The sequence below is a fragment of the Panthera leo genome, chromosome D4 (genome assembly GCF_018350215.1).
Source record: "Panthera leo isolate Ple1 chromosome D4, P.leo_Ple1_pat1.1, whole genome shotgun sequence".
Taxonomy (NCBI): domain Eukaryota; kingdom Metazoa; phylum Chordata; class Mammalia; order Carnivora; family Felidae; genus Panthera; species Panthera leo.
The window spans coordinates 59,259,875-59,285,277 of NC_056691.1; the positions used below are offsets into that span (position 1 = coordinate 59,259,875).

Below are 25,403 nucleotides of genomic sequence, written 5' to 3' on the forward strand. Positions count from 1 at the left end.
CCTCTAAGTGGATCCTTGGGGTCCGGTCTCCTTTGGCACTTCTGTTTGGACAAGTGCCAATTCCTCACTCATTTTCTCATTCACAAAAAAAAAAAAGAGAGAGAGAGAAAGGGGGGTGGGGGGAATGTGAATCACTCCAGGTACTCTTTTGCCTCAAAGGACATTTGGGAAAATGCACAACAGGCAAAAGGTCAGGACAGAGTCAGGCCATGGCCTAAGTGGTAATCATGAGGCAGCTCAGGCTGTGGGATCTGCAGGTGGGAGAGGTTTTTTTTTTTTTGGGGGGGGGGGTTGTGGTGGCTGGGAGAATGACCCGAGGTGGACTGAGCAGAAAGACTGGTTGCTAAGGAAACAGCTTTGGCCACAAACCTGGGAAATCCACAGCAGCACCCTAAAGAGGCACAGCTTTTAGTCCTGCTCTGCCTGGTTTGACAGGCAGCAGCCGCAAGGCCTTTTTCTTTGCTGGGCCTCTGAGACCACATCTGAACAGTGAGCCTGAAGCATCTCTGAAGCCTGGGCAGTGCTGAATGTCTAGAACTGCTGGTGATGTTCGAACTCAGCCCCTTTTGCTGGGGATGACGGTCACCAAGCTTCCACTCCATTCAGACAATCTGGACAGGCAGGAAGATGTGTGTTTGGTGAAGGCACTGAAACTCAAACTTGGGCCGTATTTGGATCCTTGCATGTCCTTCAGCAGATGGAAGCCGTTATCTGTCATGCTGCTGGGTGGGATTCTTCTATGTCTTCCACCAGCATTTAACCATAGCGTGGTGGTGGGTGAGTGGGAGGGAAAGGAGGAGGAACCAAGTAAAAGCAACCTCACAGTCTTAGGAGCCTGACCTGAAGGTGTGGTGAGCATCCCTGCTCCAGTCAAGGGCAGAGGCAAGATGGAGGTGAACCGGGGGAATGTGTGTGTTATCTGCGGGGAAGCAGTGTGGATGGATGACCAAGAGAACTCCATGTCCCCCTGAGAGGTTAGGATTTGTTTTCCCTCAGGAGCAGGGTTAACAGTGAAGCCATGGATAGCCAAAGCACTGGCCATGGAGGCTGCCAATCTGGACTCAAGAAGCCTCTTTCGCTTACAAGCTATGTGACATAGCGCAGATTACTTTCCCTCTCTGTGCCGCCCTTTCCCCACATTAAATGCCTCACGGGGTGGCGCTGACCAGATAACGGGAGAGCCCTTTGTAGACTGCTGGGTGCTCTGCACAGACTTGCCATCACTGGGCTGCTATAGGCGGAAGGGAGAGCTTGGGTGGTGGGTCAACACTTGAGGCTACCATTGCTGGAGCCTGAACGCAGGGCCTTGCTGCACGGTCCTGAGGTTGGCTCTCAGGCGGGCAAAGAAAACCCCTCTCTGCTTCCTTCCCTCCCTGGGGCCTGTCGTACCACACACGCCCAGAGACACACCTTGCTCTGGGAACGAAACCAGCAGGTAAACACTGCCCTCCTCAGAGACCCCCTGTGGTATATATACGTACATATAAAAAAAGGGATAAGAATATGTATTAAATGACTATTTTATTTACACACCCTATTCATAAATAATTGAATCCTCTTTGTGACTGCACAATGATTCCTTGAAGATCTCCTAGTGATTACACTGAGTGACTAACAGTGGATTTAGTGGGCTTACTCACATCTGTGTGTGACCATGCTCTCTCGTGTATGTGTTCACACTCACACATACACACACACCACAGGGGAAGCCAGACTCCTGGGGCTTTCTGGGCTCTCAGAGCACCCGCATTTGTCTCCCAGCACCAGCAGGGGCCCTGGTGGGAAAACCGTAGTGCCCCCCCCCACCCCCACAGGTGTGAATTCGTGACAGCTGGAGAACAAAGAGCTGCAACCCGGGGAGCTCCCGACCCGCCCCTCGCCCCTCCGGAGCTGCTCTCCTTTGTTCATCTTGGAAGGCATCTCTTTGGATTTGCAAATATTTTAATTCACAGAAACTCAAGGAGGGGGCGGGGGTGGGGGCTGGGGTGGCGTGTTGGCTGTCCTTCTGTCTTTGTCCAGGCTTTCTCCAGCCCCCATAAGTGGCAACAGCATTCTAGAGACATGCAGTGGTGTGCTAGTACCATACACACGACACAAATTGGACCCCGCCTGCAACAGCGGCCGGGCTGGTGGGCGGGGGCCTCCAGCTCCTCCAAGTCTGGGCCCGTCACAGAGCAGGGTGGGGCTTGTCCGCTCAGAGGGTCCGCACAGCCACAGGGTAGAGGAGGGACAAGTGCTCAGCCCCTTTGATGGGCAGCTTTCTGGTGGTATAGTAGTGGATGACTTCTGGGACACTGTCGAATGGGGGACTGTTCTGACCCAGAACGTACTTCTCTTTGGTTTTGGCCAGTTTCATGTGCATAAAGCCCTGGTTGCTCCTGTGAACAAAACACAGAGGTTATTATTAGGATCTGCAGTGACAAAGGCTGAAACAGCCATGCTGCTCAGGCCCAACTGAAATGCAGCTGCACCCCAGAGCTCCCCAAGCCCAGCATAGACCAGGAACCAGCAGCAAACACTGCTGGAGAGTCTTTAGGATCTTGAGAGCTTTTGAAAGGCTTCCTCAGGAAAACAAGCCCCCAGACTTGGCTCCTCTTATTGCTGACACAGACAAGTTTTTAGGCTGTGTGTGCCAGGCGAAAAGTATGATTAAGTCCCCAGTGCCCTGGCAAGTGTGCGGGGCAGGTCTCATCACCCCCAGTTTATAGGTGAGAAAACAGTATAGCAGGGATGACAGGTGAGCTGTTTTCCAAAAATTGATGCTCTCCCTTCCATACTACTTTATTGCCACTAGGAAGGGGCTGCCTGCCCTGCCAGGGACTACATTTCCCAGCCTCCCTTGCAGCCTCTGTAAACATGTTACTAGTTTTAGCCAAGGGAATGTCGGGGGTATGTGTGTTCTTCCCCAGCTCTGCCCCCTTGCAGGCACTCCCTTTTCTGTGCATCTTCCCTCTGTTCAGTGAACTCTGCCTCCTCCTCCAAGGCCCAACCTGAGTGTTTCTTCTGCTGGGAAGTCTTCCAGGCTACCACAAGCAGAGCTCCTTCCTTCCTCTGACAGCACCGAGCAAACTCGTGCCTCCATCACTTGCTTCCTTGAATTGCAATTACTTCTCCATTTTCCCAACTCCCCTGAGAGCTCCACAGATCAGGGCCCGGTCCCTGGACACACCATGCATGGCATCTGCTGAAAAGGGCAGTGGGTGGGTCCCTTGGAGATCAGAGTAGAACGCTGGACCCCGTGCCCCTTGCAGCCCCGTGCCCCTACACCAGCATACACTGGCTGGGGCACAGATCTCAGATGGCAATGGCCATGCTGCTTCCACCTGGCCCTAGTACCTGGCCCTGGTCCTCCCACCTTCCACCCAGGTCTCTGGCCATATCAGATCACTCACTCCTCTGTCAATCTGCCTTTGCCCAAGCTGCCTTTTCCCTGCCCACTCAGCTCTAAGCCTGGCCTTTTATGATTTTGCTGCCAAACCTGTAGATGCTTGGTTTCCAAAGCACAGTCCAATTTATCTCACATTTGTCACTTAGTGAGAAAGCTGGCACTCTGACCTCTTGCTGCCTTCTCTAGAGTCTGTCCCCTGGCACTGATAACTTGTGACCAGCCCCAGGGGCCTTGCTTCTGGGAGACCAAGGCCCAGCCCCTGGCGAGGCTGAGCTCCAGTTCTTGTTGCTCCGACTGCTCCCACAGGGGCACTGGAGGGCTTACCACGTCTCTTCCAGTCAGGACTGGGCTCCCCGCGCTCACGGACGCCTGCTCTGTTAATGCATCAATTTGGACTCCAGCACCATTTTCAAATGGCAGAGCAAATGCTTAATGAAGTGCGGGCACTGAGCAATACATCTGCTCATAATAATGTATTTAGAGATGTCACCCTCAGCTTAAAGGAAATCGTTCGGAGAGCAATTATGTTTCTAGAGAGAATAATTCCTGTAAAGAACTAAAATTTAAATCAAGATTTTTTAAGGCTGACAATGTTCTAATTACAGAGCCTGTGGCAAGTTCTGCTCCTCAGTGAAGGGTCATTTCATTGGAGAATTGCCTCGACACATCTGAGAAGCAGGAGGCGCACTTGCTTAAGCTGTTAGAAAGGGAACGGCGTGCGCAGTAAGTGAGAAAACGTACAACCCCATTTAAGCGAAGACTAGCTACCCATCACACGGGAGAGATCACGAATCTGTGCCGGCCTGGATAGGGTGGTAACTGCTTGAATGAAGTGCTGAGATTGTGTGGCTAAGGAAACTAGGACTAGTTAAAAAGCTCTGTGCACTGAGGCCATGAGCTCAGCTCTGCCTGGACAAAGGGTTGGGGGGGGGGGGCGGGGCAGAGCACCGGCTGGAGCTGCAGGTGATTGAGGGAGCAGAGGGCGTGTAGCCTCGGACAGTCATGCTCCTCTTTGTGAGTGGAGTGGGGTGATGTTTTGGGTGCCAGACCACAGATCTGCGGCTGGGGTGCAGAGCATACGATGTGGAAGACTGGATCACAGCAGCTATAGCTGTGAGCCAGGCCAGAATGCCAAAGCTGTGCTGGCAACACAGAAAGGAAGTGGCAGGAGGAGATGATTTACTTTTTAAGGAGGTGAAGAGAAGTAACTCATATGGTTTAATGGGACGTTTTTATAGTGGTTGTTCTTAAAACACCCAGCAAGAGAAGTGGCAGGGATGGTGAAAACAGCTGATGGGACCAGAGGGAGAGAAGGCCCCTCTGTTCCCAGGCCACAGGTTCGGAATGGCCACCAGGTTATCAGAAACTCCACAATGATGCCTCCTCCTCAACAGACATAGGTGAGGCAGGGCAGCTGTTAGCACCTCCCTGAAGTGCCTCTGGCACATGTATTTCAGTAGACACAGGTTTGTAACTGAGCTAGGCTGTGCCGAGTGGGGCAGGCCAGTCACAAAACTCAGACCATGGCAGAGGACTCAGGCCCTATGACCGCCCAGTCCAAGGCATGACCATCCCCTGGTAGAGGGATAAAGGCCCACGAGCTGGCTCCCACATCAGGAGCCCCCAGCAGGAGTGGCCCTTCCCCTTGGGCTCAAGCACTGCACCCCGTGGTTCTCTGGACCTGAGGCGGTCCTTTGGCGGTGGTGGGTTCTGTCCTTGGCACCACTGGATCTGTGGGGAGGCTAACCGGATGACCTTTGAGGGTGCTTCTGGGCCTAAGGTCCTGGATTCCATGTGTGTAAACATAAGCTCTTGCCCCCTTGTGAGGACTTCTCGCAGGAAGGGGCCTGGAGGCAGCCTCATGCCCCATTCCACTGCTGCTCACAGCCCCCAGTCTTTATTCTCACGGGGCACTGTTCATAATGGTCTTCACGGCCAATGTTTCCCAGGCACTTCCTGTGATTCAGGCTGTGTGCCAAGTCCTGAGGCTCAGTCAGGTGGCTGACCCAAGGTCACACAGCAATCAGCGGTGGTGCTGCTTCCCTCCCTGGTGGGCCTTTCCCAGGGTCCATGCTCCTGACTTAGTACCATCCAGCTCCAGGAGAGAATCCCTCAACACTCCGTATGAGGCCAGGTAAGGTGGCAGGGGAGAGACGTTAGACCCTGTTCAAGGGACTCTTTGACTCTGGCCTCAGTCCCTAGGTACTTACCCTACAGGGCTGATGGTGGGCCAGAGACAGCACAGGGCTGGCATGGAAAGGTCATCTCAGGCACTGGGGATGGCTTGTCCTGACTGCTAAAGGCCCCAGCTATGGAGACCCGTCACATGAGGTTGGCAGGCCCTGAGAGGTGAGCTTGCTTTTTGAAACAATCTGTCAAACTCTGACTCACGAATAGGTCAGGTAAAACCTTGTCAACACACACCCAAGAGATGTGTAATATATCCTGATAATATATCCTGATGGGTCACAAGGTCCCCATGAATGAGATGATACTTTACAACAGCTGAAGATTTAAAAACAACTGTGAAGGGGCGCCTAGGTGGCTTGGTTGGTTAAGCATCTGACTTCGGCTCAGGTCATGATCTCACGGTTTGTGGGTTCAAGCCCCATGTCAGGCTCTGTGCTGACAGCTCAGGGCCTGGAGCCTGCTTCCGAGTCTGTGTCTCCCTCTCCCTCTGCCCCTCCCCTGCTCATGCTCTGGCTCTCCCTCTCTCTCAAAAATAAATAAACATTAAAACAATTTTTTTAAATAAAAAATATAAAAAAAATAAAAACAACTGTGAAGGGATGGCTTTAATTACTCCCAACTCAATTCAGAAGACAACTAGCATAAGAATAGAAAAAAATTAGAATTTCTAGCAAGAAAAGAGGGTGCATCAGATAACCAGCATGCCCAGGGGTGCTGTGGATGCTCTGGACAGAGCTTCTCTTGGGGTGCCTTGGAGGACTGAGGTGGGAGAGAGCAACACCCTGGGCCAAGGCACACGGCAGGGCGGGCTTTGGCTGAAGCCAGAACGCAGAGCTCTTTGCCTCCAGGGCCAGGTGGGCCAGGTCCCCGGCCACGCCACCTCGCCATCATCACTTCTGGGAGGGCCTTGGTCCCCAGGGAGTTTGGACAGGCTGTGGCCGCCCGCGAGGCTCCTGTGTCAGGCCTGTCTCCTTTGATAGGACATCTTGCGAGAGCAAAGTCACAATTAAGGGTGTCTCCGGTGGGTGACCTGTCTAATGAGTCATGTAAGGCTGGCGGAGGCTGGGGGTGCTGGGGCTGTCACTGCGTTTAGATCCCTCATTATCATCACAAAAAGCACCTCCTCATCACCAGGATTATCAAACGTGCCTGGCGTGCCGGGCCTAATAACAGGCCCTACCTCGTCTCATAATCATGGGCTTTAATAAAACATCACTCAGCCCGCAGCTGCCGGCCCAAGCAGGGTACAAGGCCTCACCTCTCGCTTTTAGACCTAATTGCTTGATGCATATTTCATGAAGAATCCTGAGTAATAGTTATGTTAAATCGCTTCTTTTCATGATGAAATGACTTAAAAATACTTGCATATAATATTTATGCAGGAGAAGGCAAGGAAATTGCCTTTGGGGACTATCGCGTAGAACCTGGTTACAGGAATCCACACACAGCAAGGATCTCTGGTCCACCTCTACTAAAAGGTGGTTGGGGAACTGCTCTCTCGACGGAGATGCCCCAGAACACTGTCTCTCGGCTCAAAACCAACCATGGCTCCCCATGGCCACTGCACAATGAATGCCACCTGCACTGTTCAAACCACACTGTGCACCAGGCAGGGAGCTGAGCTGTTGCTACATATTATCGCATGGAAGCCCACAGCCATGCTCCTAAGCTGGTAGATCTACCACTGTTTACGGATGGGAAACTGATGCTAGCGAGGTTGAGTGCCAAGTCCCATCGCACATGGCGGGGCTAGGATTTCACTATAGCTGTCTGATTCTGCAGCCTCATTTTCTCCTGCTCAGCCACCTAACCAGATGGATCCAGGTGTCTAGGTGGGCCTTTGAACTCTTTCTGTCCTGAGACACGGCTTCCTTGTAGCTCTGTGAGTTCCTGAGGTCAAGGATCCTGTCTGTTCAGGGGAGCCTGGGTGGCTCAGTCAGTTAAGCGTCCGACTCTTGGTCTTAGCTCTGGTCATGATCTCATGGGTTCTTGAGTTCGAGCCCTGCATCAGGCTACACGATGTCAGTGTGGAGCCTGCTCAGGATTCTCTCTCTCTGTCCCTCCCCTGCTCATGCTCTCTGTCAGAATAAATAAACTTTAAAAAAAAAAAAAAAAAGAATCCTGTCTGTTCACTGTGACGTTTCTCAGTAGGCCAAGCCTTACTTTCTCTGGGCTCTCAGCATAAGCCTGGCCCACAGCTGGGCACTTGGTCCATCTGTCCATCATCCATCCGTCCATCCAACTATCAGCTATCTGGTGAGGGTCTGCCCTGAGCCAGCAATGAGGCCCCACACAACCCCCTCTCTGGTCTATAAGCTCCCAAGGGCAGGTTGGTGGCTGTTGTACCCTGTCCCTTAGTGTGGCCCAGACAGGGTAGAAGCCACTTCCTCCAAGGTCAGATACAGTAGCTGCTCTGTCTGGATAGCCCTGGTCCTAGGACAGCCAGTGAGGACCAGCTGAGCAAGCTTAGTGAGGGGCAGAGTCATGAGGAGCACCCAGAGGGTCACCCCTTTAGGGGGTACAAAGTCTTGCACCTCTCAAGTCAAAAGACAAGTCTTGCCTGAGGGAGGTCACAAGGAAGAATGGGTCAAGCCCCTCTTTCCTCAGATTTCTAGAAGAAATCCTTGCTGGGGTGACTGAGGCAGCCAATGCCCCCTGCCCAGGCCTAGAGAAACAAAGCACAAATATGAGACAAGTTCCCTCTTAGAGCCATGGACTTCCTGGGCATTTGAAGTGCCCTCAGCAACTGGTTGCAGGATGATTCTCAGGGATGAAATGTCGCAGTTCCCACGTCCTCCATGAGCATGAGAATGCCAGCCAGTGCTCCCGCTCAAAGCCCAGCCCTCTGTGGCAGTAGAGATGGACACAGACGTTTGTGCTGTCCATGCGGGGGTAGGTGTGGTCCTAGGCCTGGCCCTTACCCTGATCTGTCATGACCCTGGGACCTGGCATCCCCAGGGAGCCAGCCTGGAGGGGTGCCCATGGCAAGGCACCTCCTATATTCATGGCCACCTAGGTTCCCACAAAAAAGGTTGTTCCCGGCTAACTCCGCCCTGCAGTTGGCAACACTGACCGTGCAAGCAGATGGCTCTGTGATTCAGAATGTCTGCTTTCCTCCTCCCTTCTCTTTGACCTCCAGTGAGATGGGATATTTGGCTGGGTGTGTGTGTCTACAGAGAAATTCTCCTCAACATACCTGTGAGCAATGCGTAGAAACCCCAGAAACATTCACAAGTGCCTGCAGAGAAGCATGATGTGAGAGCCCTGGGCCTGCATTGGGAAAGAAATATCCAGAACTCAAGTGCCGGGAGCCTTCAGGGACAGGTCCCTGTCAACCTGGTTGACAGCTCCCAAGGCCCTACTTGCATGCAGGCTAGCATCTGTACATGCTGTGAACTTCCCGAAAAGGGTCCAGGAGTCTGGGACACAAAGATGTACAGCAGTGATAGCCGCCACCCTTGGCCCATGACCAGACCAGCCTGTGGCTTCACAAAGATGCTGGGAGGGCTGGCATCATTATCTGCAAGATGCCCATGGCACAGGGGAGAGGACCAGGGACTGGAGGGAGCAGCAACTTGTTCTAGCTGTGTGCTGGGGTTCTCAACTGCAATGCAAGGAGCTGGAGGTACGGAGGCCCCTCTGGCTGAGATAGTCTAGGAGTCCAGGGAGCTGGGGGAAGGGGCTTAGAAGTCCACATGGCAAATACCTGCGTGCTGCCCAGGGCCTTCTGAAACAGCCTTCACAACGATAAACCAAAGACGCATATGTCAAGTTATTGCGAACAAATGTCTACATGTAAATGCTGCTGAGCCAAATGACTTGATTTACAACCAAATAATTGGACTTTCAATAAACGCATCAGCAGCGATTAGCCTTCCTGAGACGCGCGGGCATTTCTCAAGCTCTAAGTTGGCGGCTCGGGGTGAGAGCCTTCAGTAAATCATGACAAAAAGCCATCTCCAGGCAGAAGGGGAGCTGGCAGAAGCCTCTCCCAGCAAACATGGAAAGGCATAGGTTTGTTTTGTGCCACACAGAGCAGCGGGTAGGTCAAAATGAATCCATTTTAGGCAATTTTCTCAGGAGAAGACTAACAAACTTTTAGACAGGAGGATTTTAATGATCAAGGCTGACAGCAGAGTAAGCCTCCCATTATTGGAGGCGTGAAAAGGGTAATGACGCTTCAGGGTAGGCTGGATAACTTTTGCAGTCCCCTTGTTTAGGATTCCCATCAGTCCTCAGGCTCTGCCAAGTGCACACGAAAACTGCAAGGGGAGGGGAGGAGGTGGGGTGGGGGTGACATGTGTAATGCTGTCAGAGCTTTGGGAAGAGGCAAGAGGGTCTAGCGTGTTTTGTTTTGTTTTCCCCTTTACTTCTAATCAGTACTCTTCTGGGAACGGGAATGAGTTTTTGTGTTTAGGACAGGTGGGGGCTGGTGGTGGTGGCCAGACTGAAGTCAGATGCCTGAGTTCAAACTCTGATCCCACTGATGATGTCATGCGCCAGGCAAGTACCTTCTCCCTGGGCCTCAGTTTCTCTCATTTGGAAAAGGTGGAGGGGGTCCCTCCAGCACTAAAGTTCTCAAGCCAATGAGGGACGTCCGAGGAGGGTAGAGGTCACCCCAGCACCAGCCAGGAGCACTAAGGCAGGGCAGGATGGCTGGCCTCAGTGCAGGAAGAAAGACAAGTAGAGCAGTGGGCACAGCAGACGCCCAGGCTTAGGGACAGCACGATGATAAGAGCAGTCCTAACACTTGTGCCAACAGATGGACAGAATGCATTCAGCTCAGAGTGGTCTCCATGTACTGGGACAAGCCTTTCCCAGCCCATACGCTCCTTGGAGCAGGGGTTCTCCGTGGGAGTGAGTTCATCCCTTCTGGGGGGTATTCAGCAGTGCCTGGGAACTCAGGTGCTGCTGGCATCTGGGTAGAAGCCAAGGGTGCTGACAAACCTACAATGCATAGGACAGCCTCCACAACAAAGAACAATCCAGTCTCAACTTCTGGTGGCACTGAGGTTAAAGCCACACACCCACATTCTCCAGTGCCTAAAAGTCTGCGTCTGTGAAATGGGAATAACAAGAGTCCACCCTCACAGTAGTTATCAGGGTAAGTGAGAACTTAGCTGTGAATGAATGCAGTGTGAACGCTTGATAAAGGTCAGGTCATCCCGCTCCACATTTAAGGGCTTGACACACAAAGAGTTTGCCAAACTGCTTGGCTGCAAAGGGCTCCAGGCTGTTTTCAAGGACCAACCTCCTACCCTCCTCACAAACAGCAGATGGGGGTGGGGGGCAGGCCAGACCTGAAGGAAGCTCCAGACCAGGGACCCAGCAGAGGGTGGGCAAAAGCAGCTGTGGCGGTAAGCACCAGTGGCTGAGAGGACTTGGAGGCGCACAATGGCTTTTAAAGGCACAGGGGAGCTGGAGACCTGGGATTGACCCAGGAAAGGCCGAGACAAGGGGGGATGCGCCTGGCAAGGAAAGTAGAACCATTCTCAAAGGAACCACCGCCTGTGGAACCGCCACCTGGGTCTGAGTCCTTGCCCTGCTACATTGAGCTGTGGCTTCCTCAGCCTCAGTTTCCTCATCTGTGGAATGGAGCTTTCACACACACCTCTCCCCCCCAACAGAGACTGTCTGAGGTCTGAGCTGGGCAGTGCATGAGCAAGTCTGGCGGGTGCCGAGGTTTGGGGTTCTGACATGGCTTTGTTTCCATCTGCTCTGCAGGAGCCCACATACAAGTTGCTGCCCATCTGGTCTGTCTTGCTGGCTCCATGTGGTCTGGGCTGAGCAGTGAATGTGTCTTCCTGTCTTCCGGTCTGTCATTCATGGCCATGCTGGCAGCCTAGAAGCCATGGATGGCCAGGCAGACTCCTGGCTGTAGGACCATCTCCTCCAGCTGGGCAGCCCCCGTGGCTGGTGGTGAGGCCTAGGTTCTGGCCCTAGCTCTGCCACTGGGTGACAATGGGAAGCGTGTTTACTTCCCTGGCATCAATTTCCCCAAACATCAAGCGGTATTTCATGACCCTCTCAAAAGTACATTGTCACACACAGGGCTCCACTTGAAAACAGAATAGGAAAGATGAGGAAAGAAATTTCTCTGCTTAAAAACTACTGGTCATACATGATTGCACTGTATTTATTAAGTACTACTGTGCATATTGCTCTGTATTCACCATTTCTTTTTTAAAAAATTAAAAAAAAATTTTTTTTAATGTTTATTTTTGAGAGAGAGAGACAGAGCATGAGGAGAGGAAGGGCAGATAGAGAGAGACAGAATCCGAAGCAGGCTCCAGGCTCTGAGCTGTCAGCACAGAGCCCAATGCGGGGCTTGAACTCACCAACTGTGAGATCATGACCTGAGCTGAAATTGGATGCCTGACCAACTGAGGTGCCCAGGTGCTCTTAAAAAAAATTGTATTTTAATGTTTGTTTATTTTTGAGAGAGAGGCAGAGTATGAACAGGGGAGGGGCAGAGAGAGAGAAGGAGACACAGAATCTGAAGCAGGCTCCAGGCTCCCAGCTGTCAGCACAGAGCCCAATGCTAGGTTCGAACCCACAAACCACGAGATCATGACTTGAGCCGAAGTCAGATACTTAAACGACTGAGCCATCCAGGCACCCCTCTTTATTATTATTTTTTTAAGTTTATTTATTTATTTTGAGAGAGACAGAAAGAGCACGAGTGGAGGAAGGGCAGAGAGAGAGGGAGAATCCCAAGCAGGCTCCAAGCAGTGTGCAGAGCCCGATGCAGGGTTCAAACCCACAAAACCGTGAGATCATGACCTGAGCCGAAACCAAGAGTCAGACACTTAACCGACTGAGCCACCCAGGCACCCATGTATTCTGAGGCAGGTAAAGTACCAAGCAGAGGCTTTTGAGACTATTTGGTTCCCTGCTTATTTTACAGATGACATTGAGACCCAGAGAGTGGTGGAGGTCTGCTCTAATTTCCCAGCGAATCAGGGGCCAGAATGCCACGCCCCCATGCTATCAGTTGTAGGGGAGTCTTGGCCACTACCAATAGTCTTTATAACGTCTTGTCAGCAGAGATGGGGTATGACAAAGTGGAGAGGGAGAGTGGGGTGGGGGTGCAGACAGGGGGGAAGCAGCAATCTCCCACACCCCGAATCTCATCCTTAAATCACAGGGCTTGCCCCCAGTATCCTCCCACCCAACTCCTGTCCTGGTGGGGGCTGGACAGTTCTGCTAACTGAAAGAGGGAGTCCATTAGCATGGCAAGGAAGGGACTTGCTCACAAAGCACCTGATCCAGCTTACAGTTTTGCTTCAAAAAAGAAAAAAAAAAGTAAAGAGAGAAAAGAAAATGCACAGGGGTCTTTAAAGACTTCAAATTAAAACAGATCTGGGGCACCTGGGTGGCTCAGTCAGTTAAGTATCTGACTTCAACTCAGGTCACGATCTCAAGGTCCGTGAGTTCGAGCCCCACATCAGGCACTATGCCGACAGCTCAGAGCCTACAGCCTGCTTCAGATTGTGTCTCCCTCTCTCTCTGCCCCTCCCCCACTTGAACTCTCTATCAAAATTAAAATAAAAACCTAAAAAATTAAAAAAAACAAAACAAAACAGATCTATCTGCTCAGTGACCTTGTATCTAACCCGAGGGTAGTTTTCTCCTCTCTGGAATTTCAAACACTGCTGACTGTAAGCCACCCAAACACCCTGGCTAAGGACATTTGCAAATCATGTGAATGACAGTGGTTCTCAGTGGAAGAACTCCCAACAGTCCTTGGAATTTGGGCTTCAATTTCTTCATGTGTGAAATGGGAGTAGTTTTCAATGCTCCCGGAAGTGCACTGAAAGCAAGTGAAAAGATCTCTGAATTGGACATCAGGAAGCTGATCCCAGCCCTGGCTCCTGCCCTCTCAGCCCTCAATTTCCCTATCAATACAATGAAGGGACAGGACTAGATGACCCCTGAGGTCCTGCAAACCTGTAAACGTTTTAAAAAAAAAAAATTTTTTTTTTAATGTTTATTTATTTTTGAGACAGAGACAGAGCGTGAGAGAGGGAGGGGCAGAGAGAGAGGGAGACACAGAATCTGAAACAGGCTGCAGGCTCTGAGCTGTCAGCATAGAACCTGATGTGGGACTCAAACCCATGAACCACAAGATCATGACCTGAGCTGAAGTTGGATGCTCAACTGACTGAGCCACCCAGGCTCCCCAAACCTGTAAACCTTTGAAACTTGGCACACAGGAGATGCTCACATCACATGACAAGGAAGGAATGACAACTCGGCTATTAAACAAAAGGACTCAATCTGCATTACAGAAGTTCCAGCATCCCAGGGCTGGGAGAAGAGTGGATGTTTCTCAAAAATAGTTTCTTCCAATGTGCCTCAGAATGCCCACATCAGAGTCCCTCAAGACTTGTCAAACCTGGGGCTCCCTGGGCCTCTTTGGAACCAGATCTGCTTTTAAGATGCTCTCCAAGAGATTCTGATGCACATGCAGGTCTAAGCACCCCCATTCTAGTGTGGTCCCACGATGGAAATGCCTTTGCAATATTCATAATACTTGGTGTCCAGCTTTTGTTGCCTACCCCCAGCATTGGGGAGTTTACTCCCCAGCCAGGAAATCCCTTCCAAGCTCTGATGGCTCTGACCACAGGAAAGTCCATCTTGAATTTAGTGCATCTCACTGATAGTAGCCTCAGCTCAGAGCTCTGGTTCCTGCGGGTCACAGCCCATTCCTTCTGCCCTGGGAAGGCCTCTTAGATACCAGAAGACAGAAGCAGGAGCAGACCTTAGGCTGCTCTCTCTCCAGATGTCCTCACAGGGCAGAATTTCCTGTCCTTTCCCATTCTGGTCACACTTGCTGTTCACTATTCCCCTTGCATTTGGGGTCGTGCAACTGGGCATCGTCCCTAGTGGGTCTGTCCGGCTTTGCCCTCAGCCCTGCTGTCTGGAAATGACCCCACCATCAATGTGCACACCCCAAGTCCTTGCTAAACTCCTTTCTCATGTCTACTGACCTTCTGAGGCCACCTCATCCCGAGTTCCAAAGGACAGGATCTTCTTGACATGCCAGTGTCATTGGGTGCAGATAACATTCACCTCTTGACCCAAACCAAAAGGGGTACCAGGTCCAAGAACATTAAAGAGCAAAAGCCCACTGGCTTAGGCCACACTTGGAAGGTATGCAAATGCAATTTTGAAAGGTCAATCAGTCCTCAGTAATTTGGGCTCTGGAGGGTGAGTCCTCTTGTGTTGGGCATTCATTCTGGCAGCTTCTTGACAACCTCTGTCCACAGGGTGGAGAATTTCCTCAAAATTAAATCTCTGGCTCTTTGCTCCCTAATGAAATTGATTTCTGCCTTGATACACAACAAAGCTTTCATTTTATTATTTGGCTAGGATTTGACCACATTAATTATAGTTTTTTTCAGCATGGCTGCAAGTAATTGAGTTTCAAAAAGTTAACTTACTATCGGAACTGATTGCTTTTTAAAAGCACAACTCCTGCAAAAAAGTAAAACAGCCCTAGATTCTTCATAGAATACATTTTTGGTTAAGATGAGAATAACTCAAGACAGAAAAGGTATTTTTATGGCCTGAAAATATGAACTCCAAGTGGGATTATGCTAACGTTTGGAGATTGTGGATTTGAAACCTGGGCTTGCCCAGATCACTCGATCTTATACATTTGCCTCCCCAGTGGTTTTATCCTCACTTGTACAACGCCCCATATTTTTAATCATTGTTATTGGTATAATTCTACCCACCTCACAGGACACTCTGCAGAGGCCTGTTCCAATCAACGTCTCTCAGGTACCTGAGACCACAAAGAGCCCTGCTGGGCACTGTGTAAATGCATTTCTCCCTGGGAGGCTCTGTCCAGTCTGGGCGGGGTATACACTTTGAGTGTCAAGTAGAAATGATGGGCACGTGGTCTGCTCTTTGGCAAAGCAGGAGGTCAGAAGAATGAAGAGCTGGGAATGCGGAGAGCTGTCATGGCCACAGGTAAGGCCCAAGTCTTGCTGAACACCTTTCCTTGCGGGAGAAATGGGGATGTTATGAAGAGCTGGAGAGGGCTGACTAGGACTTCAGAGTTTTTAAGGCATGTCTGTGTCCATAATATTATTGGTCACCTGGGCCAAGTGGGGAGGTTCTGTGGTAGGGACAACTGAAAAAACTAGTTGGGACTAGAGGAAGAATGGGTCCTGCAGAGACCTCTCCTCCAATCCCAAACCTAACTCTCCTTCTACCTTGCTATTCTCAATAAACTGTCATCTTCCTCAGCCCTGCTCAAATGCCAGCTCCTCCAGGAAGCCTTCACTTAACTTTCTCCCTCCCTCGCTTATTTTCTGCCATACCTCCCTATATCACAGCACTCACCTACCTGCTTGTCCCCTTGCCAGGACTACTAGCTTAGAGTCTGATATGTCTTTGTCTCCCTGCCCAGTTAGAGGCCTGGTGCACAGTAGGAACACAGCAGTGATAGCCACACTGTTGACTTGTTTGTCGGCCCTGCCTTGAAGGTCTGCTGAGAATGTGGCAGGCTGGTTCCCATGCTGGCTGGGACCATGAGCAGCATGTGGATGTTCAAAGGGAAAATAGCAAAAAAAAAAAAAAAAAAAAGTTCTAATTAAAGCATTTCTAATAAGCCAGCTTTGCCAAGGCAATTGTTTCTGATATTCCTCTCGGGTGAAGTAATCTTAAAAAAAAAAAAAAAGAAAAAAAAAGGCATTAAAAATGGCAGAAATCACCCCTGGCTGGAAAGAAGACAGTGGTTGCTCACTAGGGGACCTGCCCAGGAAAAAGCAGGTGTGAGGTACCAAGAACCAGGAGCAGGGGCGCCTCACCCAGCAAAGTGGAAGGGTGTGCATGTGTGCGAGTGTGACACCACACATGCACACACACACTCATACGTGGCAAAACATTATTTTTATAGTTATAGCATTTGAACTGTGGGAGCAAAGATGAGAGCTATAAAATCTGACATCTGATTTTATAAATCTGCCTCAAATACCAAGAGGGTTTATGCGGAAAATGGGAGAAGAAAATATAGTGCTGTGGGGCTCAGAAGGGTAATAACATTGGGGCTCTGTCACCAACTTGCCCAGGACCTTGGGAAGGTCTTTTCCCCTTCCTGTGCCTGCTTCTCCCATCCCAAAGCCAGGGTCTTGACTGGGACGATTCAAGACCCTATTCCTGATTTTAAGGGCCTGAAGGTCTGGGGAACAGCAATCCTGCATCTTAGGGTTTTAGTGTATGAAGCTGTTTGCTTCAAGCCCTGCCAAATGCTTCTGGGGGGCTCAACATATTTCCTCTGGGGACCTTTGCGTTATTTGCCTAGCTAGAAGCAGAGGAAGACCATGATACTTTCCTGGGGCAAGCAAATAATGCCACCCGCACTAGCACAGCCTCTCAAAGTTTACAAAGGGCTTTCCTTCCTTTCACTGTGTTCCTGAGCCTCCGGGCTAAGAGGCTCAGAGACCTGACAAAGCTACCTGCTGGGTGATCCTCACACAGGTGGAAGCATTGGGAGTCAGGCCCTGGTCCTCTGCCCGAGGGCTGCATCCTTCTCCATGTTCCTGCCCCTTCCCTGATGGCAGATCCAAAGTCTGTATCTGTCACCATGACCGTCCCTGCAGCACCCATATGCCCTCCCCAAGTCCCCAACCAAGCCATTCCCAGATGGCTTTTGCAAAAATATTATTAAATAAGTCCTATTAACAAGATGTTAGAAATGTGATTGGAAATGTTTTTCTCATTTGGAGAGACCACCCAGGGCCTCCGAAGAGAAGCTGTCCCGGGGCATGAGAGGTTTCCTGGCGACGCATGGGCAGTTGGAACGCCTCCCCTGGCGGGCGTGCCACACAGGCAGATTTATGTAGGCAGATAGGAGATAATTAAAAACCAGCTGGAAATGTAATCGGGGTGGCTCAGATGCTGGAGGGGACTGGGGAGCTCTCAGGGGAGCAAAACCTAAATGCTTGGCTGGGAGAGGGGAGACGCAGCAGGTCGGAGAGGGAAACCCCAGCCTGTCAATGGGCACGGTTGGCCCTGCCAGGCCAGTGGGTGCTCTGGAGAATGGGTTGGCAGTGTGAGTGCAGGTGCCTGTCACCTCCGGGTTTGGGGCACCAGTGGAAAGAGGGCAGTTGAGTTAGGGAGAGTGTGTTTTCCTGAGTCTTTACAAAACTGACCATCCCAGGTCCATCTGACCATTCTAGGTCCATTCCAGCTGGTGATGCCATAGCTCACCAGTCATTCAGGAATCTGGATGAGGTCCTGGCTCCTCCACCCTTCTTGCCCTCATCAGTTCCATGTACTCCCTTTTACTCCTGCCTCCCCAGCAGCCAGCCTGCACTCCTGATCCGCCTTCCAGACACATCCACGGTTGGGCGGCTTCTGAAAACCTGTCTCACCAGCTATGGAGGCCACCACTGTCCCTTTTGAGCTGGCCTCAACCTCCCTCTCTGCCACCAGATCCCTGGATGCTCCCAGCTTCTGCTGCTTGAGAGCCGGACCCAGAGAAGAAAAGTGGACTCTATAGTTGGGTCTGTATCCTGACACTGTCACCTCAGAGCCAGAAAAATCCCAATGTTTTCAGGCTCCCACAAGCTGAGGGAAGGAGCTTTAGGGTCTCTGGCCTTCTACATGTCACCTCAGGGAAGATGCCAGGCAATGCCTGGCAAAGGGCTTGTGGCCCAGGTCCTGCTCAGAAAATCTGGCTACACTATCCAGTGGTCCTGGGGCTACACTATCCAGACACCTGCCTGGGCCCTCCCTGGGCTTCTTGGGCCCGGCTGGAGGGGAAGTGTTGGGGGTGTTTTTGCTCAGAGAGGCTCCAGAGGGAAGAAAAGAGGGCACTGGGCTGCATTTAAGCCCAGCTCTTCACTCATTTGCAGGACAGAATGAGCCCCAGTTTCTGCATGTGTTAAGATAAAGGTAATCTTTCCTGCCCTTCTCCCCATACACTAACTACCAGGGCAGGAAAACCCAGTATTTGTAAGTATCAGCAACCACGCCATGTGCCCTGTCACATACCACCTCACTATAGCCATTTCTGCAACCCAAACCAAGGCCCCACAGCTCTGAAAATGTCAACTGCAACAGGGAATCCCCCCAAATCATGGTGCCCCTCAAGAAAAGAACGGGCTTCTGACTGGTCTACAACCCCACTGCTAGACAGAGGTGGGGCCAGGATTTGAACCCGGGTCTCCTGGGTCCAAGCCAGAATCACCAAAGCACCATATATGGAATGTAGGAGAGGTGCCTGTTTTAGTGGTAAGGATAGCATCCATGGAAATGTTTTACCACTGGCAGGGCATATTTTCTCAGTAATTCTGAGTGCAGGGAAACATCTATCATTCCTCATGCTAGCTCTTGATGGCTTGTCCCTTCATCCTGTGAGGCATCTGCACATTCTAAAGTTCACTGCTATTTGGCCTCCTGTGAAGAGCGTTTGAGGAGCCTCTTTTGCCTACAGTAGCAGCTAATTGTGGCATTTCCTTTAAACCTTTTAGAAGGAGGAAGCACAGTGCACACTAATTGAGCTAAAAGTTCATTTTTCCTCCACCAGCCCTGAAAGGATGTGAAATCCTCCACATAGTGGGAACAAAGACACGGACCTGCCCCCACTCCAGCCCTGTCCCTCCTGCCCTCTGTCTCAGCCCGACTCAAATGCTGCCAGAAAACAGAGTCTGGCCGGGAAGCCAGGAGGTGAGCAAGCTTCTTGCTGTCTCTGGGCCCCAGTTTCTGCACCTGTACAGGGCATTGGGCCAGGTGATCTAAAAGATCTCCTTCTGTTCCCTAAATCCCAAGATTTCTGCTTAGCGTATTCTATGTCCCAGAGTAGCTGCTCTGGCTTGCCACAAAAATGCTTCACCATGAGAACATGAGGAAAAGCCTGTTGAGGTGCTCATCATCTTCAGCTGGGAGATCACAGAGGCTAAGTGACTTACCCAAGGTCACACAACCAGGAAGAGGGCAGCCTGGATTTGACTCCAGCTCTGTGCAATTCGAAGTCAATGCAGGGTTTTGAGTTGCATTTGAGTTGCATAAACTCTAAAATCCCACCCTAATAGAGGGGAGCAGCTGTGGGTATAGACAGAGACTTCTAAGCCAGACCCAGATAATCCACAAGGCTTTGGACCGCGCTGAGCTCTTTCCAACCACCTGCAGCTCTCCAAAGTCTATAACAAAGACTGTGAACTACCACTCATTTACTGAACGGGCACTTACTGTATGCTAGGCACATGCTAAAAACCTCACACAACGTCTCTTAATAGAGCTGTAAAACCCATTTTATAGATGAGGAAACTGAGGCTCACAGATGTTAAGACCATCTTCTGCCCAAGACCACCCTGCTATTAAGAGGCAGAGCTGGGTTTAAAGGTCCATGGCTTAGCTGCACAGAGCTGCCTCCTTTGGGGGCGGAGAAGATGTTCACGATGCGATATATTGGTAACTGTGGGCTGGAAAGTAGGAAGCTTCTACTCCTGTGCTGCTCTTTCCCCAGCATGGGCAGCTCCTTACCCTGCCCACTCACAGCTGCCTCAGTCCTCCTCGGACCATATCAGAGCCCCTCCTCCTTCTAAGCCTCAAGGTCCCCAGTAGCCCCTGCTGTCACGGTCTGCCCCCCCCTCAACTCCCTTCCGTGTGCCCTTCCTGCAGCCCTCACACCCACTTGGCAGCTCAGAGAGGCGTGGAGTCAGAGGGTCCCTCACATCAGAGACAGACAGTCCTCTGGGTGCACAATCCTGCCTTTCTTTAGGCCTTGCCCTCAGGAGCAGGGCTGGGAAAAGGGCCACTGATGAAGGAAGTCCAGGCATTCTGGGGCTGGAGGTGACACAGTACGGAGAGCTTAACAGCAACTGGGGAGGCCCTGACCATCCTGGGGCTCACCCTCGGGAGCAGGCAGCCACCCTGAAGTATCTGGAGCCTCAAATGTTGACCAACAAGGGGTGCTTTGATGGTAGAGGGAAGTGAAGTCTGTGCTCCCTACCGAAGGCCAAAGAGTGAGCAGCCTTTCTGCACTCTCCACCCCTCCTCACCCTGCAAACCTTTATTATTTCTTGCTCCTAGCTGTCAGCAGCAACAAACGAAGATTAATCACTAGCCTGCCTGCCCAGACCCAGACATGCCTACTGTTTGAAAACTCTCTCCTTTACTATATAAATCAATGAAGGGAGAGAAGAAAGAAAAACAACTCTAACAGCAATGTGCCCCCAGCTCCCCTGGAATGCAACCCATCTGCTCCTCCTGGCCCTGCTACACCCACCACCCCACACTGGAGCCCCAGGAAGCGTTTGTTGGTGAAGACTGGGCTGCCCAGCCATCAGCACAAACGTGGAGCTCCAAGCAGGAACCAGGCAGGTGTCCTTAAGCAATCAGAGCAAGAGGCATGTTCTTGATAAATTGTCCCACCTCCTCCTTGGAGAAGGAGATGGGGCTGAGTCTTCCCACCATCCTTGGAACCTAGGGGAAAGGTATTTCACCCTAACTGTGGAGCCCTTAACCTGGAAGCAAATGCATAGGGTGAACCTGCAGAGCCACGTTACTTCCTGCAACAGCTTTATAAGAGTGGCCCACGCGGTTTTCTGAGCAATGATCAGGCAAGTAAAAGTCACTTGCCTAGCATCACACAGCAAGTAAAAGATGGAGACAGGATTCAAACTCTTTGAATCTCCAAAGTCTTCAATATCTTTGACTGCAGAGCCCATGTTGTCCCTCTACATCTTGGAAAGGGCTGCCCTGGATCTCTCCTTGGGATGCCTGCCTCTTAGCCCCTTGGACTGTGCTAGCTCAAGTGGCATGTTTGTGGGTATGTGGGGGGAAAGGAGGGCTTGGGAGGACCGAGGGAGGCAGAAGCGGGGGTCCTTCCTGGACAATACTCATGGTGCATCCCGGTTCACTAATGGTTCTAGAATAAAGCTGAGGACATGACTGCACCTTGCTCAAAACCTTCAGGGATGCCCCCTACCTTAGAGAATAGAGCCCAAATTCCTCAGCTTGGCGACTAGGGCTGTACCTCTCCCCAGCTCCCACTGAAGTGTTATTTGTCATTCTGACACAAGTCTGCACTTACCTGCCTTTGCATGGGCTGCCCTCTCTGCCCTGTCTATAGGATGACCCGATCATCCTACAAATACCCTGTTCTTTGGGTGCCTTCCCTCTTTCACAGTGCTGAGCACTTTCTGCCTTGAGTGGCCCTCAAGCAGTCCTGTGAGTGTATGAGTCAACAGGTATAAATATCCTCTCTCCTCTGGCTACGAACTCCTGGAGGGCTGGAGTCCAGTACATAACTGATGCTCAGTGAGGCAGAGCTTATGGGGGCTGAGGAAGGCTCCTGAATGATCAAGACTGAGTTGCATCCTGATGCAAATAGGCCAGACCCCAGAAGTGTCTCCTGAGGTCAGAATCTGGGCCACTTTTACTAGGGTGCCGTGCAGTTTGCTTCTAGGGATTCGAAAGCTGATGATCTACTTATGTGGGTTCCTTGGGGCCATGTCCCTCACTGGGGTTGGGACTCTCACTGCCTAAAGAAAGCCAGGGCGGGGACCTTGTCAAAGGAGTAGCGATATCCTTGCGAGGCCTTGAAATGCCACTCTGCCTGCTCCCAGGGATGGGCCCAGTGCAGGCAGAGCCTGCCCAGCACATGTGGAGGGGAGCCCTGGTACTCACCCTGCCTCCCTGCCCCCACCAGCTGCAAGCCCTCCAGTCTTTGAAGTCCTATTTCCCTCATCTTGTCCAGATTCCTTTGCAAAAACTCATGAAACTGGAACTTGCAAAAAGTCATTCATAGTCCAAAGTGCCTGAAGAACCTTTTTAATGAGATTTTTCAACTTTTCATCCCTTTCCCCCACTGCTTGCCTTTCCAGACAGGAAGTTGTTAGAGTGTGGTGTTTTCTTGCCAATATCTAAAGGTTCAACCCCTTGCTTCCCTGAGGGTGGAATGAGTGTTCTGAAAGGCCAATGTGTCTGCTAGTAGCTGAGAAGAAGCCTAAGGGCCCGCCGCCCCCAAGTCAGGTTGGAGACTGGGAAGAGGGAGAGTTCCACTGGGAGAAGGGGATAAGGGCAGTGTTCCAAAGCAGCTGGGCAAGGTCTCGGTAAAGCTGCTCCACAGGTGGGGGGTATCTGCCAGGGAGGGGATCTACCGGCAGTGAGGTGAGGAGCGCAGGCGTCATTTTGGATCACCATGAGTGCAGGGAGCATTTAGTGGGGCAGATGGGTGGCAGCTTGGGCCAGTCCCCACAGTGGAGAGCAGTCGCCGTCTCTATTGTCAGTGTGGTCAGCTGCCACCTAGGTAGCCTTGAGGTCAATCACGATTCCCCTCTGGGTCTGGGTCTCCCCACCCATGAAGGAAAGGCAGGACCAGATAGGCCTCTAAGGTCATTCCAGGTGATCTCTGACCTGGTATAAGAAGTGCTTGAGAGGGGTGGGAAGAGACTGGGCTGGGAGTCCGTGGCCTCCATTCCAGTTTTGGAAGTTCATTCAGCTGCCTTTACCCTAAAATGAAAAAGATGGTGCTCTCTGCCCTCGCCACCTGGTGGGGCTGTCCTAGGGCAAAAGCTCAGGCCTTCTAAGATGTAAGGTCGTGCAGATACTCAGGGAGACAGGGTCAAGAAGTGGGGTTAAAGCATAAAGGCAGGTCCTTGAGAGTGGCCCTACACTTTAGTGGCTCCATCACTAAATATTAAGTCTCAACTCCTTTGTGAGGCAGGCACAAGGCCTGCCAACAGCTCTTCTGCATCTCTAGGGCTTTGCCTGGGCTGTCCCTGCCACCTGAGATCCCCCCAAGCTGTCCCTGCTTGGGGACCACTTACCCTCTCTTTAAGGCTCAAGTGCACCTGCAACTTCTAACCCTCCATGTCAGGGACTGCCCACTCCTGTGCCAACTCCAGGTCCCCAAGGACCTTCATGCAAACCTGGCTGTAGCAAGGCCCAGGATGGATGGGCCAGGCTGTGAGCTCCTGTGGCCTAAGCTGAGCTGTTCTCATTTCAGCTCTCTATGCTGCCCTGCCCAGTGCCTGGTACAGTGGGTTCTGGTAAATATCTGCTGAGAGAAGGATGGAAGAGGTGGAGGGCTGTCATCTGAGGCTGGATTCCCCCAAATCTTTCCTCCACCCTAGAACATCCTCACAAAGGATCCACACATAAAAACACAGCTGGAATCCCAATGTCAATTTACACCATGCTCCTGACAACACCATGCACGGGGAAGGCTGATCGTACCCTGCCCCTACCAGGCAGGCCTTGGAGATCTGAGAGACTTCACACGTCATGTGGTGGCTGGCAAAGCTGGCACTTGTCCCAAGCAGCCGTGACATTCAGTACCAGCGTCGTTCCATTTGTGGTTAAGGTGATTAATGCCAGGTATCACCCCCTGGCTGGCTCCCGAGCTGGTTATCGTGAACTAGGGCCATGCTGGAAAGCAAGCTCACCTCCCCTTAGCAGGCTGCCCTGCCCAGCCACAGGATGGCCCAGCTCGCCTCCTCAATTTTGGGCTTCTTCAAGGGAAATCTGGCCGTGTGAGACTGCTCATCTGGCCTTTGGGATCTTATGGCTCTAGACAAGCATGCAAAACTAAACTTCTAGCACCCGTGGGCAGAGACTAGTCACCCAAACTCAGGCCTGATGGCAGAGTGTTCTTATCGGGGGTTCTGCCACAGGCTGTTGGGCCCAGCTCTCAGTCTCTTCCACTTCCTCCCTGGCTTGAGAGGTGCAGGGGATCTGACCAGAGTGCTCCAAAGACAAAGGAAGGCTGAGCCCATGGACACGGGAAATCTAGGGAGTCAGAGACTCTTTGATGTCAGAGGTGTCCTTAGCAACCATCAAAGTCCCAATGTAAAGATGTGGATGCTGAGCCCCAGAAGGAAGGAATTTGCCCAAGGTCACACAGTGAGCAGTGAGTGGTAGGTCAGGACTCCTGTCCAGAACTCTGGACAATAGGTTCTCTCTGCTGCCCTTAAAAACAGCTTTCAATGAGGGGCGCCTGGGTGGCTCAGTCGGTTGAGCGTCCGACTTCGGCTCAGGTCATGATCTCACAGCTCGTGAGTTCGAGCCCCGCGCTGGGCTCTGTGCTGACAGCCCAGAGCCTGGAGCCTGCTTCTGCTTCTGTGTCTCCCTCTCTCTCTGCCCCTAACCCACTCACATTCTGTCTCTGTCTCTCTCAAAAATAAATAAAAACATTTAAAAAAAAAAAAAAAAACAGCTTTCAATGAAACCATGAGGCCAACCTGGGAAAGCAGGGGCAGGGTGGGAATAATACAAGATAATGTTTACACTGTACTGGTTGGGTTAGAGATGTTTTCCCTCTGTACGAAGAGCATTGCCATCCCCTGTGCACAGAGAAAGCTCAAAAAAGTGACACGGCTGCCCAGGCCATAAGGCCGTGGAGTGGGGAAGCTTATCCCCTGCTTTCTCCACTGCATGCAGCCCTGCACACAGGACTATAAGCCTGTACTGTGAAAACAGAACCAACGTGCTGTCCATCCCTCTGGAGTGGTACTACTGTTTAGGGAACGGTGCACACCCAGGATGAAACGGAATTGCACACTTGGGGCTGTGATAGAAATATTCTTCTAGAGACCCATCCAGGAGGTGGATTTTAGGCCTGTTTGCATAACAGGGCACATTTCACAGGAGACTGAGAAATGGACCCTGAAGGTATTGTTGGTATGATTACTTCTGCAACTGGCTTGAGATTCCTTATATGGCTCCATGTTGGTGCCTCAACTGGACACTGCTGGGTACTGGGGAGGCTACTGTTCCCATGCAGGCAGAGCTGTGCCGGGGTGCCCATGGGGCCTGGTCCGCCTAGTGCAGAGGCTCAGCCCTTGTCCAGCTCATGGAGGGT

The 25,403-nt window shown here is 51.5% G+C and overlaps 1 protein-coding gene across 2 annotated transcripts in view; it reads right to left on the reverse strand.

The window, feature by feature from the left end:
- Positions 1 to 1,524: 1,524 nt before the first annotated feature.
- The window catches only part of SHB (SH2 domain containing adaptor protein B), a 134,319-nt gene continuing 110,440 nt past the window's right edge, over positions 1,525 to 25,403 (reverse strand). The window contains exons 6-7 of one of the 2 annotated variants that reach the window (XM_042912616.1): positions 15,322 to 15,589; positions 2,305 to 2,378 (exon numbers count right to left, since the gene is read on the reverse strand). In XM_042912616.1, the coding sequence (XP_042768550.1) occupies positions 15,364 to 15,589 (226 nt within the window). In that variant the 3' untranslated portion in view covers positions 2,305 to 2,378; positions 15,322 to 15,363. Of the gene's footprint in view, positions 2,379 to 15,321; positions 15,590 to 25,403 lie in introns of both variants that reach the window. The other variant, XM_042912615.1, reaches the window with a different exon arrangement.